This window comes from Plutella xylostella, chromosome 20 (assembly GCF_932276165.1).
Source record: "Plutella xylostella chromosome 20, ilPluXylo3.1, whole genome shotgun sequence".
Taxonomy (NCBI): domain Eukaryota; kingdom Metazoa; phylum Arthropoda; class Insecta; order Lepidoptera; family Plutellidae; genus Plutella; species Plutella xylostella.
In genome coordinates, this window is record NC_064000.1 from 7,445,495 (window position 1) to 7,459,024 (window position 13,530).

At 38.4% G+C, this 13,530-nt stretch overlaps 2 protein-coding genes and 1 long non-coding RNA gene across 4 annotated transcripts in view; 1 reads left to right on the plus strand and 2 right to left on the minus strand.

The window, feature by feature from the left end:
* The first annotated feature begins 74 nt into the window (after positions 1–74).
* On the plus strand, positions 75–2,948 carry LOC105395428. The gene is made up of 5 exons (XM_011567382.3): positions 75–187; positions 274–393; positions 862–949; positions 1,481–1,567; positions 1,823–2,948. Exons 1-5 carry the CDS (start codon positions 180–182, stop codon positions 1,901–1,903), a joined length of 384 nt encoding a protein of 127 aa, XP_011565684.3. The 5' UTR covers positions 75–179; the 3' UTR covers positions 1,904–2,948.
* On the minus strand, positions 2,288–3,883 carry LOC125490087. Its single transcript, XR_007267427.1, has 2 exons — positions 3,428–3,883; positions 2,288–3,199 (listed from the first exon to the last, which is right to left on the minus strand). It is a non-coding gene; the product is annotated as an uncharacterized LOC125490087 (long non-coding RNA).
* Positions 3,884–3,923: 40 nt separating this feature from the next.
* LOC105395430 (uncharacterized peptidase C1-like protein F26E4.3) overlaps positions 3,924–13,530 on the minus strand; it is a 47,303-nt gene continuing 37,696 nt past the window's right edge. For both annotated transcript variants that reach the window (XM_048628197.1, XM_048628196.1), the window contains 3 exons: positions 13,032–13,228; positions 5,160–5,299; positions 3,924–4,266 (listed from right to left, as the gene is read on the minus strand). In XM_048628197.1, the coding sequence (XP_048484154.1) occupies positions 4,129–4,266; positions 5,160–5,299; positions 13,032–13,228 (475 nt within the window). In that variant the 3' untranslated portion in view covers positions 3,924–4,128. The remainder of the gene's footprint in view (positions 4,267–5,159; positions 5,300–13,031; positions 13,229–13,530) is intronic.

The following is a 13,530-nucleotide window of genomic DNA, read 5'->3' on the forward strand; positions in this document are numbered from 1 at the left end:
CGAGTGTTCTTTTATCGATACTTTTTCCTGCCGTCACACCCCATCCTAACAAATCAAAACAGATTGTTTTTTACATTACAATACTATAAATTTGAAAATTAATAGTACCTATAATACTCAAAATACCGTAAAACTTTTAAGTAATTTAATATTATTACTGTCTTTTTATCCTCTGTAAGATGGAAAGGTAATTATTTTGTATTTATTCACATCATTTTACACAACAAAATTTCATGACAATTTTGCCAAGCTTGTTTATGCTATGAATTCCAGCCCTTCTAAAGAAGAAGTGAACCTTGCTGATGCAAAGACTGTACAGAACCTAGCTAAAGGAATAATGGAACTGTACGAGCCTCCCCTAGCGACCATCAACACGCACTTGAAAGAGTTAACGTAAGTTACTAACCTATTTCTCATTCATCATCTTCATCTACTTTTGGTTAAATCAATGAGGTTCTGAAATAGTACCATCTATTCTATTCTATTCTATTCTCTGTGGGGGTGTAAGTACCTGCACCTGGCTCTCTCGAGTGGAACCTTTGTGCATATCCCCAAGGTCTTAACTGCCTTCCTAAGCTTGGACCATTTCCCACAACGCTGGTCCACTGCGGGTTGGTGGGTTCACATATCTAGATGTGCTATATCTAGATTTGCAGGTTTCCTCACAATGTTTTCTTCACATAGTACCATCTTTAGTCTATGTTTTTAAGAATTGCCCGAGACACAATACACTTTTACTGTCTCAGCTTCCCCGGGGATGCAACAGATTAATTTAACATTTTAGAAACAACCAATAATATAAAATAGAAAAAAACCTTTATATTCTAGCGTTAGCAGTATTTAAATTATTTTTGTTTTCAGAGAAAGGCAAGAGTCAGTCCATGCTATAATCACATCCGAGAGGAGGAAACTTGAGGATTTACAGAATGATGCTACTTTAGATGCCTTGGTAAGCTTTCCACTGTGACATCTGAGGGGTCACGGTGATGTATACAACCGCTGATCCTTGTTGTTTTAAGCATACTGATTATGTGACAATTCATCTTCGTTCATTCATCAATTTTAGAGAGCGACCACCCAGAATAAACAGCCTTGTCATTTATAAGTTACTAGAAAGCCAGGAAAGCTAATTTAGTTTGAAGGAATATAAGCATACTCCAGTAACTATCAAGTTGTTTGAACCGAACTATAACTAGCACTGCACCATTTGGCTCAGGAGTTTCTTGGCTCAGGAGTTTCTTGCCTCCGTTCTTCTCCTTAGACAGAAAGAGCCCCCCCTTATCCGAACGGAGAGTAATTTGTAAAAATTGACGTTCATCAGAAAATTTTATATTTGTACGATGAATAAAAAAATTTGACTTTGACTTTGACATTTTCATGTCACACAGGTTATTACTGAAGCTAAATAATATTAAAAGCCGTTTTAGCCAAGTTCTGTTATTAGTATCAGTCGAATGATTATTTGTCTTTTTATTTTCAGCTAGCGGATATAGCTACAAATAGAGAGAAGCTGTCCTCCATATCTAATTCAATGATGAGCTTACACAAGAGGGTGCAATCCTTACAGGTATTTATTTATTCATACTTTTATTGCACTATTTAAAATCAAGTCCATCTGACTAATGCTGAGCACAAAAGAACTTTACGCCTATGTCGGCATTAAATATATTGATGCCTTACAGTATATGGACAGAAAGAGACAGACAGATTTAATGCCAACATTAGCTTAATGTTACTTTCTGCAACTCGGCATTTATGACCTTATGGTCTTACTTATCCAACCAAGTGCAATGTCTAATATATTAAATATTTTTTTTTACAGACAAGGGCAGGAAATGTAGCAAAAGCAGCCAAACAAAAGGCTGAGAGCCAGAAAAAAACCTCCCAGCCACCTAGCAGTTAGTATTTACTATAAGCTTCTCTCTTTGCATGACTTTTACTTGAAGATATGACATTCCCAAATATAAGGTGTTCTAATAAAGGCATTGTAAGCCGAAAGGTACACAATAATAATACATTTACAATGTTACATTTATAATTTTACAATATGTGAAATTACTTCTGATACCTATCTAAATATTTAGGAAAGAGGTAGAACAAAGAGCTTGTTTCCTACAGTGGCTGGTTGAAGAATAGTGATTTCGACCAGAGGAGTGCCTTTTTAGTGCTGTAATTTACTATGTTTTAAAAAAACTTCATACTTACCCTTTTTATGCATACATGTGCAATGAATTTGTAGAATAATGCCATCTATCGACAAAAATTGTTTTTAAATGAAAAACACAAGTTAAAAATATAAGTTTATTTCCTTAATTAGATAAGTAGTTTAGTAAGTACATTGTAAGTAAAATAAATATATGCTATAGTTAAAATTTACCTAATGTTGAGTTTGGCGAATTTTAAATTTTATTAAAAAGTCTGCTACCTCTGGCACTAGCTGTTTTCAAAAAAGTGCAATATTTATAAATTTTTATTTGAGTTCCAAATTTGAAAGGTTTCATGTATATCCGAAATGTAACATTAATATAAGTACCTACTTATTGATAAAAACTGCATTGATCTAATAATTTACTGCATTTATCGGTAAACTTAACGAAGTGTGAGTCAAAGAAATAAAAGGCTTAATATTGAGACATGAAATACGGTCAGCTTTCTTACTAGCTACATCATTATAAGTATACTTTTGTACCTTGTTGAAATGAGTAGGCGATTTGTTGCAAAATGTAATTGTATAAAAATAAATAATATAGCTTCTTCAGAAGCTGACTGTATGTATGTAATATACCATACAAGTACTTATTAATTTTACCAACATTCTTCTGTTATAAGATCGAGTAAGTACTTGTATTAAATCTACAATCACTTGTAGTTAATAATTAACTATGAACCTAAGACTAGTTGTAGACAAAACATTTAAGTAATAAAATTATTTTACTTTGTTATTCAAATACTTTTTTATTTTCTATCAAGCAATAATTACATGGCAGTTGTGTATACATATGCTAAGCTACTTCTTATTAAATAGTCCTTATTTTTTTGGCACAGTCAGCTTTGTAAGTAGCTATACAGTTTTGTACCTTGTCAAACTCACATACCTGGTATTCATTACGTGAAACTATGACGGTTTATGAGTTGGACAAGGAAAAACAAATAGGTTTGCTACTAATGAAGCTAACTGTATAGTATGAGTCATAGAGACCTGACCACCGTCAGGGCCTCTAGTACGGGTTTTGCAATTTTTGAAAACTATAAAAGTTTACGTTTTATTCTGTCATGTGCATACATTATCTGTCAAAAGTTGCATGATAGTTTCCGCTAGAGGCGCCTTTTGTATGTGAGACGAAAACTTTTGTACGTAAACTTTTATAGTTTCTGACAATCTAACAAACCTGTACAAGACCTGCTGAATAGTATGGGTCTTAGAGACCTGACCACCCCGTCAGGTAGCATTGCATTAAAATTGGATTTCGACAGATCATGGCCTTATATGTACCTATACTATGTTATAATGGTTAGAATTGTCGTGAAAATAATATGATTTATTTATAAGTTCACAATTATTTGGAGATCATACTCTAATTTAACTATAAACTAAACCATGGTAGTGAGTTAGCGTTCTTTTGGTTCTTAACCGGTTTATTTTTTCTTATTTTTACCAAAATTCTTCCAAATTCGCTGGTGAGTTTCGTTTCGACTACAGTAAATTTACAAAACTTGTTTTGTTTATTAACTGACCTACATTACATGATTTCGATTATATGTTCGCCTAAATTAATCGTTATATAAAACACAAAAAACAATCGTATACTCAAATCATTGGTCTCACCAATCCATTTCGTAATTTCACCACAATATTTCGATCAAATCGTAAAAAAACTAAACAAAAACCCATGGAAGTAGATTTTCTACTTCCATGCAAAAACCATAAATATTCCGAGATTAAGACACACCACAAATTTATCAATCAGCGCCATCTACATTCGCCCCAACGAAATAGCACCACGCGCAAATCTATTCTCACAAACATCGCACTCAAGTTCTATAACGCGTTGTGTTTAGCACAATCCAGCCATGCCTCGTTCTGACGACTCGCCTGGCCACACAGGGCGTGACGAGTTGCTTGAGAGGTTATTTCCTTCGGTTAGCCTCGATGACTTCCACTAGGACGGTCACCACGAAGGATTCGATCCCGGATTCGTTGACGCCTCGAGCGATGCGGAAGAAGCCGTTTTCACCCCACTCCGGGCCCCAGCTGTTGGCTACGATCTGGAATTGAGAATTTTATGGTTAGGAATAGGTTACGTCGGTTTGAATTAGGAGATGTCGAGGAATATAAATTGGTACTCGTACCAATACAGCTATTAAATCTGCAAACTAAACTGACAGTGTTGATTACAAATGTGTCGGAGGTGGTTATAGGCAGCAGGTACTTATTTATACATAAATGTAGTGTGGGATTTAGGTACAACTTAAAGACAGGTAGTGGTTGATTGAGAAGGCCCTGCATAGAGGTTCCGGCAGTTTTTGGTAGAGGCTTATGTTTGGAATGGAAGTAACTATAAGTACCTATTATAATAATTGACTGACTATGTACCAAGTTATATTCTACTCTGATGAATCTTGTATGACCGTTCTAAAGGTATGTCTTACTCAAACAGAAACAACTTATAATCCTGATGCGAATTTTTGGCGACTGACGTAGTACCTATTGTTTGCACAAAAAATATTTTATCAGATAACACCGATGTAATATCTTGTTTTGTATCGCAATTTATGACTGGACACCTTGTGATCTTGTGAATGACATGTTTGATGAAATCAGAGGTCATTGGACCGAACATATCAAGCTATATGCAGATACATCTTAGCGGATCTCTACTATAGGGTCTATAGGGCTCCAAAAACATGTTTGATAATAAAGAGCATTTCGAATTTAGTTCCTCCTTATTCCGGTCGGTAGCAGGTTCACAGCCTGAGCTACACTTGCAGACTCTTTACCCACACCTTTAGACCATCAGAAGGGCTAGCACGTGGCACAGGACAAGCACGTCAAGTCGTGACAAAAGTTTACATCCCGCGGCTTCGAGAGTGAGCGCGACGGCGAACTTTTGTCACGTCTTGTCGCACGTCTTGAGCCCCGTGTATCCCTGGAGACTTACCCAGTACTTGTCCCCTTGGTCCTCGCCCCAGCCCACGATCCTCACGGCGTGGAGCCCCTGCAACTTGTTGTCTCCGTAGTGCGAGCGCCGGTAGATGCCGTCCCGGTAGTGGAAGAAGTCTTGGTGGACCGTCAGGATTGCTAGTAAGAAAAAAAATAATGAGGATATTTTTTTAGGTTGGTAGCATTCAGCCGTATCTGGGGCCGTCCCTATTAGAGTAGATCCTCCTTATTTGTGTAGGTGAGTGGTACCTCAGTGGTCCGGTTCAATTTCAATACTTCGATCCTCGAGTGATGTATTGTTATTTTTTGGGCGGTAGGTGTGAAAAAAAGTACACATATACTACAATTAATAAATTTAATTAAAATAATAAATAACAGTTTAAAGAAATAAAATTACATAATATGATAGTTTGACATAAAATACCTGCCAGTAATTGTTATCTCCGTAAAACCAGCACAACTTAACACCCTAGACACATCAACACAATGGAAGAGGTTAAACAGTCTATGTGTGAGATGATGGACATGTTTAACACTAGAATGAACTCTTTCCACGAGGAGCTGCACAAGACCCCCGCTTCCACAACAACATCTGGATTGGCCGCAGAGTTCCAGAGCTTCCGTCAGTTCATCACCACAGCACTGAATAGTCTGCAGCAGCAAGTGAAGATGCTCGCGAAGGGCCTGGACCGCATAGACATGCACGGCCGCAGGAAGATGTTGCTGCTGCATGGTGTCCCGGAGCAGAAGGATGAGGCTACCGCAGATGCAGCAGTTAAGGCCATCACAAGCTACATCAAGGACCCGGGATTCCTCAACGCCAATGATATCGCTCGCTGCAACCGGATGGGACGCCCCAGGGACAAGCCTAGGCCCATCCTACTTAAGTTCAAGGATCATCCCACAAGAACAAAGGTCTGGTTCTCCAAGGCGAAACTGAAGGGCAGCGGGTTCACATTGTCCGAGTTCCTCACGAAGACCCGCCACGATGTGTTCATGGCGGCGCGACAGCGGGTCGGCGTGGCGCGCTGCTGGACGCGGGACGGCTGCGTGGTGGTGCAGGGAGCCGACGGCAAGCAGAGCCGCGTCGTGACGCTGGCTGAGCTCAACCAGGTGTGTCCGGCGACGCAGCAGCACGGCGCCGGCGGAGCCGCGGCCTCGAAACCCACCAGCAGCAAGGTGGCAGACAAGCCAGCGGCTGCGTCAGTAAGGCCGCAGAGGGCGTCGAAGAAGTAATAGGTAGTAAGTTTAGGCATAGTAGGCTTTTTTTTTTCTCTATTGCGTTATATCGTGATATTTATAATCTATTTGCAGATTTGCAGGTAACCAAACTTTTTGTAAACTTGTGTCACTGTTTTGTTTGTTTGTGTTAAGTGTCAACGTCAATTTCGTGCAACTGTCATTCCAAACTGTTCACAGACTGCATTTCTTGGTAGTTAAATTCATTGTTTTGAGATCCTGTAAGTCACGTTCCGTTATATGTAAATTTAATATGCTTACGCTTTTGAACTTATATCGAGTAGCTTAGAATAATTATTCATCAATTTAGTTAAATTATATATTTAAAAGTAACAATAACTGGCAGATGAGAACTTTATAAAAATAGTTTAGTATAGTGCCACAATCTTATCTGTTCCGGTGGTCAAAATGTGCAACTAACGAAACGTCTTGTCAAACGTCATTTCATACTCTGTGCGTTATTTGAGTTGTCAATTTCAATTGTTGTTATTTAATTTGTTTTTCTGGGTGAAATACTACCAAAAGCGCTGTAATGTAATGCAAGAAAAGTAGTACTATATATATTGGCTTTTATGCAGGAAGAATAACGTATTCAGGCGCCTTTAATTCCGTTTGAAAAATTGGAAGAACGAGTTGCAGCGGCTACAGGTTAGTGTTGCCAAATATGACGAATAATTTTACCCATATACTCCATGTAATTTTATGTAATATTTTCCAGAGAGGCCCGTGCCCCAGCAGTGGGGACGGGATGAGTCGTGATGATACTCGTGATGAAAATTATATAATCTTTATTTTTCTTTGATTATAGGTGTGATGACATGACATGATACTTTAAATCTTAGGCAGTACCTATACCAAGAAGAACTTCGCGCACCTGCAGCGATTTTAGACGAAATAATGATGATTTATGACATGTCATTGTTTTCCCAACCAATCAAGAGTTGGCTGAAAGAAATTGCTTTTTGGCAATTAGCCTTTGGAAGGAGAGCCGTGCCCCAGCAGTGGGGACGTGATGGGTCAAGATGATGATGATGATGATGTATTAGCCTTTGCACACTGTCTGAATTTATTTTAATTGTATGCTATTGTTTCTTGTTACTTTAGAAAATGTAAAATAAAGTGTTCAAAAATAATAAAAATAATAATACTTAATTAATTGTTTTTTTTAAGTCTATCTATCTCGTTATTCCCACGACCCACATATATTACCTATAGCATTGTAATCTAGATTTAATCTCCTATATCAGAAGCAGAACATATTCAGAACTACACTGAAACAAATGTCGTTTGATATATTATATATCCACTTTCATTTACTATCGACCCTATATTTTGATTTATCTATAGTACTATACTTATGAATGTACCTAATTATTACAATAGGTAATAGCAGAAATGCATTGTCGTTTAAACCAGAAATAGGCAAAATTTAATCGAAAGCAACACTGGATTCGATCACAGCGATGTCGCCACCGGAACAGATAAGATTGTGGCACTATAACTAGTTGTAGATTTATATATATTTTTTATTATTTTATTTATTTACTATATACTTATTTATTTAATGTTATCTTGCTCTGATAATGATAGTGACAACTTTTATGAATCTTTTTCCTCTTCATCTGAGGATGAATTAAACAGTATCGAAAAAACCGACAGTGATGATAGTTTCCAAAGCTTACCCGCACTTAGTGATCTTCTTAGTAGTACCTTTTCTGGATTGAACAACTTTAATGTTGTTCATATCAATGCGCAAAGTATCCCGGCACATTATTCTGAACTGATAGCAACATTTCATGGTAATAAACGGTTCTACCTTTTTTGGCATAAGATTTTTTTGCCTAATCTCGTATTGCATAGTAACGTTTGGTCAAAGTCTCGTTACGCCGAAAATCGTATGGCATAAATCTCGTTTAGGTAAAAGTTATTTCGCATAACATTGTTTAGCCTAATAATGGTATGGCCAAATCTTGAATAGCCTAATAATGCTATGGCATAGGTTTACTTATACAAAGTAATAATATTCGTTTGGCTTTAACTTTGACGGAGCGTCTCCCTACATAGCGCAAACTGGTGCCTTGTATTGTTTCCGCTGTTTGGAAAACGCTCCGCTCCGCTTCGCTGCGCTCCGCTTTGGTTTTGATGAACATGTGCACCTAACACGCTCCTCCTCGCTTTGCTCGTCGTCGCACCTATTTTTAGGTTTCGATCTCATGGGGTTTGTAATAATTATATTGGTCGTTAACTTTCGATTTTTTGATCATACAATATCATGATTTTCGGGATGTAGGAGAAAAATACCACAATTTGTACATTTACTACATACTTAATATATTATTTATTAAGATAACATTAGGAGAAACAAGATTATACATAGGTATAGACGAACATAAATTTGAGCAAACGAAACTTAGGTGTTTAAAGATTGTGCCTAAAGAGTTTTAGACGAAACGAGCCTTATGCCACATAAGTCTTGGCAAAGTGATGGTTCGGCCAAAAAAGTTTAGACCATACGAGTTATGCGAAATGAGTTTTGGTCAATAAAGATTATGCCAGATGAGCGGAACCCTAATAAACATATTCACGCTATTTTAGTGTCCGAATCGTGGCTGAAGCCGTTCCATTCCTCAGCATCGTATAGTTTACCAGGTTTCAATCTGATTCGCAATGACCGTACAGGCTCTCGCGGCGGAGGAGTGGCAATTTACCTACGTTCACATATTCCTTTCTCAATAGTAAATTTGTCATCTCAGCCGCCGCCAGACTGTGCTGGTGAACATCTACTGGTCGAAGCAACCTTGTCTCACACTAAAGTTTTAGTAGGTGTTTATTATAGTCATTCCTTAAATGTAAACTTTTTCAATTCATTTGAAAAGCTTTTAGAAGACTTTATTCCAAACTATAAACATATTATTATTATGGGTGACTTCAACACCTGTCTTCTCAAGAATGACTTGCGATCTTCTTCCCTCACTTCCATAGTCAAAGCTAGCAATATGACAATTTTACCTTCAGGTGCTACACATCATTATCCTAATTCTGTCCCATCTCTGTTAGACCTATCGCTTGTTTCTTCCCCAGATCATGTTGTGAAGCACGGCCAGTTTGGAGCTGATGGTTTCTCATACCATGATTTGATTTATATTTCCTATAAAATACGCCCCCCTAAGGCAAAATCAAGAATTCTTCTGCAGCGCCATTTTGGTGGTATGAACGAACACAATCTGTACAGCGATGCACAGAATGTCAATTGGGACGCTGTTCTGAATGCGGGCACTGTTGATGAGCAAATTTCTGTCTTCAACTCTCTCCTCATTGAGCTATATGATGTTCATGCACCCATAAGGTCAGTAAAGATGAAACATCTACCTGCACCCTGGCTCACTGACGAAATAAAATGTCTCCTTAACCAAAAAGCAGCAGCCAAATCCCGGTACAAAATGAAGGCTTCAGCTCAGAACAAGACAAGGTACATAGAATTACGAAATCACTGCAATAGGGTGTGTAGGGATGCACAGCGACGCCATATCCATGATGCCGTCCAGAACGGAGATCCGGCCAAAGTTTGGAATTTTCTTAGGTCACTGGGAGTTGGCAAATCACGTTCTGATTCGATCCCTCAAGACTTAGACTTGAATAGTCTCAATAAACACTTCACCTCTGTTTCAGCCATGGATAGTGGTACCAAGCAAAGAACTCTTAATCACCTCTCCTCAATGCCAACTCCTGACTTTACTCCTTTCAATTTTAGTCAAGTTACTGCTTGTGACGTTAAGAAAAGCATCCTATCAATTACTTCGAATGCAGTCGGTAGTGACAGTGTAAGTCGTAAAATGATTCTTCCCATAATTGATATTATCCTTCCAGTCATAACCCACATCCTCAATTCCTCTATCTCCTCCAACACATTTCCATCCACCTGGAAAGAGGCGCAGATTATTCCGTTACCTAAAAAACCCAATCCCACTATGTCCGACTACCGCCCCATTTCCATCCTCCCTTTCCTATCCAAAGTACTTGAGCGTCTCGTCCATCGACAGCTCAGTGATTTTCTAGTGAAAAATAACCTAATGAACCAATATCAATCTGGGTTCCGACCTGGGCACAGCACAGTCACAGCACTAGTTAAAATCACAGACGATGTTCGCCTAGGCATGGAAAATGGTCAGCTGACTATTCTGTCACTACTTGACTTCAGTAACGCATTCAATGCAGTAGATTTTGATATCCTCCTCGGGGTACTGCGATCTCTTAACGTATCTCCAACGGTAATTGACTGGTTTCGTAGTTACTTGCACGGACGCCGGCAACGAGTTCGTATTGAGGACTCTGACTCACAGTGGTGCAATACCCTGGCTGGTGTCCCGCAAGGTGGCGTGCTGTCTCCGCTTCTTTTTGCCATCTTCATAAATAGTATTTCTGATAATTTAACTTCTTCCTACCACCTTTATGCAGATGATCTTCAGATCTATTCCCTTGCTTCTCCATCTGAATTGCATAATGCCATTTATGACACTAACTGTGATCTAGACCGAATCTCAGAGTGGAGTTATAACTATGGACTAAAAGTAAATCCATCAAAAACCCAAGTCATCATTTTAGGAAGTTCTCGTCTACTATCAAAACTCGATTACGGACAGCTGCCAGCAGTCCTATTTGATGGCGTCCGTATTGAGTATAGTAAAAAAGTGAAAAACTTGGGCATCATTATGGATAGCTGTATGACATGGATGGCGCAAGTGGGAGAGGTTAGTCGGAAGGTGTTTGCTTCGGCAGCTTGTCTGCGCAGACTGCGGAACTTTCTCCCAACAGCCACCAAAATTGCGCTCGCACAATCTCTCCTTCTCCCTATTCTTGATTATGCCGACAGTTGCTATCTTGATTTAACTGAAGAGCAATTAAATAAACTTGAGAGACTTCAAAATGTCTGTATACGGTTCATATATGGATTACGCAAATATGACCATGTTTCTGAATTTCGTCGTAAACTCAAGTGGCTCCCTATTCGCCTTCGCCGGAATACACATATTCTCTCTCTGCTTTATTCGATACTGTTTAATCCGTCTTCACCTTCATACCTTAAGGAACGTTTCGAGTTTCGCTTCACGACACACAATAAAAATCTACGTTCCACTGAAAATCTTCGAATAAATATTCCGCCCCATACAACTTCTTTTTACTCCAACTCTTTTACAGTCCAAGCCATCCAACTATGGAACGCTCTCCCTTTAAATATAAGGCAAGCGCCATCTCCTGCGTCTTTTAAACGTATGATCAAAAGTCATTATCTTGAAGAACAAGTTGAGTCTTAGTTAAATTTTTTTATTTTTTTTATTTTAGTTATTTAAATTGTCAGAGCTAATATATATTTATAATATATATTATTTTATTTTATTATTGTTATATATTTATTTATGTATGTATTTATAATTATATATATGTATTTTATGTGTTCAATAATTTTGTTTGTTTTTAGTTGTTAATTTCGTAATTATTAAATACACCTAAGTGCCCTTTTCCAATGTTTAACTTTTTATCTATAACGGTTGTCTGGAAGAGATCGCTCTTAGCGATAAGACCGCCATTTGTGCATGTATATATGTTAATTAAGTTAAATTTAAGTTATGTTTCATGGTGTGCAAATAAAGATTATTATTATTATTATTATTATTATTATTATTATTGAACCGACCGTACCCTTTATACTTACGTCCGGCCGGGCAGTCAGAGATGACGCTATAACCTGACAGATTTCTCTAGTGTTTAGGTAAGTACCTACTGGCTCTAGTGTTTGTAACCGACCGGTAATGGCTTGCCTGATAGACATGCTGATGGTGTTTAACTTGTCTAACAATGTGTTCTTGATATTGTTAAAATAATGAGTAAGTATACAATGACTGTCTGTAGCTTCATGAAAAGTCCAAAAAAATATTGACACAAGTGCTGGGAACATTCCTGTAGACCAATGTCATTTCCATGAACTACTTAAACACGAATATTTACCGTTACACTTATCTACGGCATACTTGAGTATTTCGTAGTGATTTTTAATAAATTTGTTTTGCACTAAGGGCTGATAACTGATAATGATAACGGCTTATCAATGTTTACAGGAAATTTGTCAAGTTTTCTATGTAGATTGCTTATGGGTTATTCAGAATCGGTATCAATGTCAGCCATGTTTGCAATGTTAGCGTGTTATCTAGTGAATTTCAGACTCAGATAGTGTGTGAACTTTATAGGAAAGTATTTACCTACATTTAGTTTCCTTAAGATTATTATTAGTTACTAGACTTGATATTGGTTGAAGCCTCATCTGTCTTGACTTCTTGATGGAGCCAGGTGCAGGTACTACCACCCCGTCGGATAATATAATACCTACTTAGAATCGCGTAAATGGCGCAATATTATGACATAGGCATATCATGAATATGAATCTACCGATTCCTTCTGCTTTCTTATATACCTAGGTAAATACCCTACAATAGCCTATCTTCATCTCATGATTTAATGATTGTGCAGGCCGCACAGACGAGGACTTTTGTCCTCTGTTATAAGAGATCTACTTATATCCACGGATACGTCTCTTGTTTGCGAAACCCTTACATCTGATGACGATTAACCAACTCACCCTGAACCGGCCCGGACTCCATGATGTCATACATGATATCCTCTTCCCGCTTCAGCCGGCTGGGCGGGCCCACCTTGTAGCGCGACGTGCGCTGAGGGTTGCGCGGCCGGCAGCCATCTTGGACCAGGTCGTGGCGGGGCCGGAACGGGCACCGGGTCACGTTGGCCACGTAGGGGAGGCATTCCTCGTCGACTAGGCTGTTTGGAGGAAGTTGGGTTGAGATGGAAGTAGATAGAGGAATTCAGAACAGACAGACAGCCCTTTAATCACCACATGTTATTGTAAGATTAGATGACTCTGCTGGCAATTGCGTTTAGATGACTCTGCTGTCTAGTGGAATCTTTGTAGTTACCTACTTTTAACCTTTTAGTTCGGCTCCTGTAAATTTGAGCATCATTGGAGACTTGACAGAGATAATCGTAAATCGAAATCCTTCACTGCTGAACATAGGCCTCTACCATAAGTAGCTTACATAACTCTGTCTTCGGCCATCCTCATC

Excerpts from the sequence above, each read along its gene's own strand:
- LOC105395428 (XM_011567382.3), top strand. Across the intron at positions 394-861 it reads ACGCACTTGAAAGAGTTAAC|AGAAAGGCAAGAGTCAGTCC; the intron begins GTAAGTTACTAA and ends TTTTGTTTTCAG. Across the intron at positions 1,568-1,822 it reads AGAGGGTGCAATCCTTACAG|ACAAGGGCAGGAAATGTAGC; the intron begins GTATTTATTTAT and ends TTTTTTTTACAG.